Source organism: Glycine max, chromosome 1, assembly GCF_000004515.6.
Source record: "Glycine max cultivar Williams 82 chromosome 1, Glycine_max_v4.0, whole genome shotgun sequence".
NCBI lineage: Eukaryota > Viridiplantae > Streptophyta > Magnoliopsida > Fabales > Fabaceae > Glycine > Glycine max.
The window spans coordinates 1,181,815-1,187,458 of NC_016088.4; the positions used below are offsets into that span (position 1 = coordinate 1,181,815).

Here is a 5,644-nt window from a genome sequence, read left to right on the forward strand (position 1 = left end):
ATCTCCGTTCGATCACTCTTTCCCATAATTTCATTGTATGACTCATGAGCTTGATTCCCCTATAATTTGCACAATTTTGTATATCCCCCTTGTTCTTATAGATTGGCACTAACGTGCTTCTCCTCCATTCCTCCGGCATGCGTTTTGACCTCATAATTTCGTTAAAGAGTTCGGTGAGCCACTCAAGACCTCTATCTCCAAGAGTTTTCCACACTTCAATAGGTATGTTGTCTGGCCCCACCGCCTTACCATTACTCATTCTTTTCAACGCTTCCTTTACTTCCTGTTTCTGAATCCGACGATAGTACTTATAGTTCCGGTCCTCTTCTCTTGTGTCTAGACTGCTAGAGTCATATCCATATTCATCATTAAATAAGTTGTGGAAATACACCTTCCACCTTTCCTTGATATCTTTTTCATGCACTAAGACTTTGCCTTCTTCATCCTTAACACACTTTACTTGATCCAAATCTCTAGTCTTCCGCTCTCTACCCTTAGCAAGCCTATATATAGATCTTTCTCCGTCCCTGGTTCCTAGAGCTTGGTATAGTCCGTCAAAAGCTTGGGCTCTTGCCTCACTCACCGCCTTTTTGGTTTCATTTCTAGCTATCTTATACTTATCCCAAGTTTCAGAATTTCTACACCTAGACCACTCCTTGAAACACTCCTTTTTTACTCTAACTTTGCTCTGAACATTTTCATTCCACCACCCCGATTCTTTACCCCTAGGTCCAAAACCTCTAGATTCACCCAACGTCTCTTTAGCCACTTTAATAATCTCTTGGGACATCTTGTTCCACATATCATTTGCACTTCCTTGTGATTGTCCACACCAACCCTCCCATATCTTTTGTTGGAAGATTCCCTGTTTCTCACCCTTCAAGTGCCACCATTTGATCCTTGGTGCTACCATAGGACTTCTTCTCTTTGCCCTATCTCTAATTCTTACATCCATAACCAAAACTCTATGTTGGGTAGTCAAGCTCTCTCCCGGGATAACTTTACAGTTCAAGCAATACTTCCTATCAGACTTCCTGATAAGGAAGAAATCTATCTGAGAACATGTCCCTCCACTTTTGTAAGTGATAAGATGTTCCTCTCTTTTCTTAAACCATGTATTGGCTATAGAAAGATCCAAAGCCTCCGAAAACTCCAAGATAGATTTACCCTCCCCATTCATCTCCCCTAGGCCAAAACCCCCATGCACCCCCTCAAAACCTCTAGCCACGCTACCTACATGTCCATTGAGATCCCCTCCTAGGAAAACTTTCTCTCTTTGGGGTATATCCTGAAGTACCCCTTCTAGATCCTCCCAAAATTTTACCTTAAAGTGTTCTGCTAACCCAACCTGAGGTGCGTACCCACTAATAACATTAAAGGTGTCCTGTCCCACTACCAATTTTAAGACTATGATACGATCTCCTACTCTTCTTACATCCACAACATCCTTCTTCCACTCTTTGTCCACAATTATCCCTACCCCATTTCTTGATCTGATTTTTCCCGTATACCACAGCTTAAATCCCGAGTTGTCTAATTCTTTCGCTTTTTCACCTGTCCACTTAGTTTCTTGTAGGCACATAAAATTGATCTTCTTCCTCACCATAACATCCACTATTTCCATAGATTTTCCAGTAAGTGTGCCTATATTCCATGTACCAAAGCGAATCCTCCTGTCATGAACTAGCTTCTTTACCCACACCCGTTCACGAAAATGTGGGAACCCTTGCTTACTTTTCACTACATTCGGGCGGCGATGCAGCGGCCCTTGCTCTTTTGACACTGTACTCGAGCCATACAGCGCGTTGCTTCCGGGTAACAACCTAGCATTCACATTATTACGTAATTGATCCATGTCATAGAGATTCGACAAAGTTTAACGTTGGCTGTCGAAAGCCTAACACAACCCTCTCCTTTTATCCGGGCTTGGGACCGGCTAAGAATAGCAAAGCTACCCTAGGCAGGATTGGATTTTTTAATCCAATTAAAAAAAAAAACATCTACCTAAGTTGTGTTTTGTACGTAATGTAAAGAAAATATAAAGGAAATAAAACATAAAGAAAGCTTTTTGATCATTTATGTTTTGCGTATCAAATTCTCTTATTAAGTTGAGGACTTGCATACCTTTAGTCTTAGCCTTCTTTTGTCTTCCTTTGTTTTTTATTTTTCAGGTAAGTGGTCTCATAGGATTTAGAAGTAATTCATAAACTTCATTGTTGTTCTACAACCTCTCAAAGATCCAATGCTTCATGATGAATATTAATTCATTTTCACACACGATGCTTCATATCTCACCAATAAAAAACATGTATATCCCTTAGGATAAGAGCTCTAACAAGAGGGGGGAGGGGGGGAGATTGTTGTACATTAGAGCATAAAAACCTTTATTGAATGTTCTATAAATAGAGCTCAAAGCTTACAAGAAACATACACACCCCTTATTCGTTAGCATAACTAACATCATCTTAAAATTAAAACATGCATTCAAAAGACTTGTAAGAAATTACAAACTGCTGAAAAATTAAGCCATCCATTTCAAGCTACACATTAAATCATACTTTTAACAATAACTACGTACGACTCTAACACACAAAACAAGCATGACAATCAGAATCAAGAGACCCAATTAATTTGAATACCGAGTGCTCCATGAGCCAATTAGTACCTAATATTTTTTCTGTTTGTTATTCTTTGGCTCATCATCCACCATAATGCTAGCTAGCTCTGGTTCTCTAGTTGATTGATTAATTGCTGTATCATCTTTAGATACTTGTTCGTCATATGATCAAGTATCATCCTTCTTGAAACTCTAAGCTTTCCATACAGCTGTTTAGGCGTTTCATATAAGTAAAGGTACTTCTCATCAGGATCATAGTCATCTGAATTAGAATTTTCAGATGAATTAGATGGTGCAGGAACAATATGCATGATCCTGCCTGGAGGATAAAGAGGATGCTTTTCCAAGTTGTATGAAGCTGTGACTGCACCAGCACTTTCTTCAGCATGAACAAGAACAACTTTTTTCTCTCCTTCAGTGACATCTATGGAAGTGGTAGCCTCTTGGTTTTCCTTAACATGAATGTTAGGGATATCATCGTGTTTCTCCAGTTCAAGCTTCTCCAGTTGATTCAACAATTCTTCGTCAGAGGCTGCAGTGGAAGCAGTAATGTTCTGAAAAGCTGATATGATTTGTTCCTCTTCATCTGTGTCATCATGCTGAGATTCATCATCACTAGAGAAAATCGATTCGTCTTCGTCACTCGTAGACTCTGAGATTATTATCTCTTCAGACACTTCATAACTTGTCTCGGTTGATCGAGAAGCTTCAGCCAAGTTATCTGATTTAGAGCTTGACAATGCGCCAACATTCTCAGGTTGTTGGGACAAGGATAACAATAAGCGAGTTCTTTCTTTATGCTTCTTCACAACCTTTAGGTATAAATTAAAGAAGTATCATTCTCTATCATATAAGAAAATTAAAAGATGTATATTATATATGAAATCGATCCCTATTCAAAAAGGAGATTATAATTATAAAAATAGCCAGCACAATTTGGTACCATGGAAGCGCAAACTCTTACACAAAAGGAGACTATATATCCCTTGGAGTGTTGACTACTACTATTAATATCTTTCATTTTTTTTCTCTTTTTATTTTCTCTTCAACCAATGAAAAAATATATATAATGATCTGTACTTTTCTTTCCTCTTTATGCTGTTTACCCTCTTCCAAGTTCCAAACATACAAATAATATCATATATATATATATATATATATATATATATATATATATATATAAACAAGGGAGCTTGAAACTAGCTAGCAACCTGGGTGCCACGGGTTACTGCATGATCAGCAATGGCTTTCGCAGTAGAAGCAAATGGTAAGCGAGATACAACTGCGCTACGAGCAGCATTTAGGATTTTCTTATGCTTAATCTGACCCTGTAAATTATTAATTCAATGAATATTAAGTAGTAACCTAATCAAAGAAAACCAACTTGAGCGAAACCGAAACATTCCCTAACAGAAAATAAAGCATCTTCAGAAATTAAGCAATTAATAAACATAAATCAATATTTGCTAAAGCCGTGTTAGGTTGGGAGAACTAGCTAGCTAGTTTGAGCACCTCAAAAATGAAATCATGAATAGAATAAGCTGACAATGTAGGCACTATGTCTGAATCATTTATAATGGAAGTGATAAAGGGCTTCCCGAATTCTGCTAACTCCAATGACACGGAGGCAGCTGCAAAAATTACAATTGTGAAACAAGGACTGAGCAATATGAATTTTTATATCTATCACTTATTCATTCCCAATAAAAAATTTAAATAAGATATGCAGAACTTATGTACACAATTATTTCAAAACAAATGTGTTTCATGTAGCTGAACTCTTGTACATTTTTCATTCGTCTATATATACAGAACCATTTATGCATCCTAGCTACCCAAAATTTGAGTTTGTCAGACTACAATTACATCTGCATAACGCGCTAGTAATTCTACATCTGGTTAATACCAAAAATCATTTGATGATCAATTCAATCATAATAAAAACCAATTAAATCAGTTACCCAATAATCTCGAAAAAATTAAAACTTTAGATGTAAATTTAAGAAGTACTAATTAGTATAACCACATGCCTGGGCCAAACGTGACACAAGTGCATGAAGAGAACTGCTTTATTTCTCTAAGCATATATGTCAACAGCACAGCAGTACCACCACCAAGCGAGTGCCCAACGATCTATGAAAAGATTATTATAATTATAACAATAGAAAAAGGTCGAGTTTATAAATTGTTGAAGCAAGAACATGCCTTTAAAGTGAAAACATATAAAGTAAGGAACAAAGAAATTAAGGTGAAGTTTGATTTGAATTGTTGAAGCAATGAAAAGGGGAATACAATAATTTTCCAATTTTTGTTTGCTATAGTGAACATTAATTATAATCTATGTTCTTCCAAAAGACTATAGTAACAGGATAACAATACCTTTTTTTGGACAAATTAATCAAGTATAACAATACCTTGATTTGGAAATCGGGGTGTCGACGAAGATCTTCAAGTAGTATAGTGGTGCAGTGCTTCTTAATCCAACGAGCTGCAGCAACCATACCACGGTGTCCATGTCCTGAAACCTTGTTGTTCCTCTTCAGCTCACCATCATCGCTGCAAATGAAATGATTGAAGGACACGGGAGCACCGATTGCATCTGTCAGTGTGTCTTTTAAGCTTTGAGTTCCACGGATGAACACAAGCAAACATTTTGATTCTTTATCACGTATAACTGTGAAAGCCGGCTTTAGAATCTGTCACAAAATTATTTTTCAGTCAAACTGGCTACAAATAAAACACTTTTATACCTTAAAAATTATGTCAAAGATGATATCTGATTACTTAACCATATAAAAACTTTTAGAATTACACTACATGCCAATCAGACTCTAATTTAGTTTCTTTGTATATAAAATATTATGAAGGGAAAAAATTATAAGCCAACAACGTACCCTAGCTCTTTTCTTCCGTAGGAGAACATCCTCTTTGGGGATTCCAGCAGCCAGTAAAAACGCACGAAACCGTTTTTTGCTGAAAAGCATGGTCCGTGTCAAGCATTTTCTTATCTCATATAACTCGTCTATA

At 36.9% G+C, this 5,644-nt stretch overlaps 1 protein-coding gene across 1 annotated transcript; it reads right to left on the bottom strand.

The window, feature by feature from the left end:
- Positions 1 to 2,367: 2,367 nt before the first annotated feature.
- On the bottom strand, positions 2,368 to 5,638 carry LOC102666105 (uncharacterized). Its single transcript, XM_026125436.2, has 6 exons — positions 5,512 to 5,638; positions 5,032 to 5,313; positions 4,648 to 4,750; positions 4,130 to 4,248; positions 3,829 to 3,945; positions 2,368 to 3,429 (listed from the first exon to the last, which is right to left on the bottom strand). The coding sequence occupies exons 1-6, from the start codon at positions 5,599 to 5,601 to the stop codon at positions 2,719 to 2,721; spliced, it is 1,422 nt and encodes a 473-aa protein (XP_025981221.2). The 5' UTR covers positions 5,602 to 5,638; the 3' UTR covers positions 2,368 to 2,718.
- Between the last annotated feature and the right edge of the window lie 6 nt (positions 5,639 to 5,644).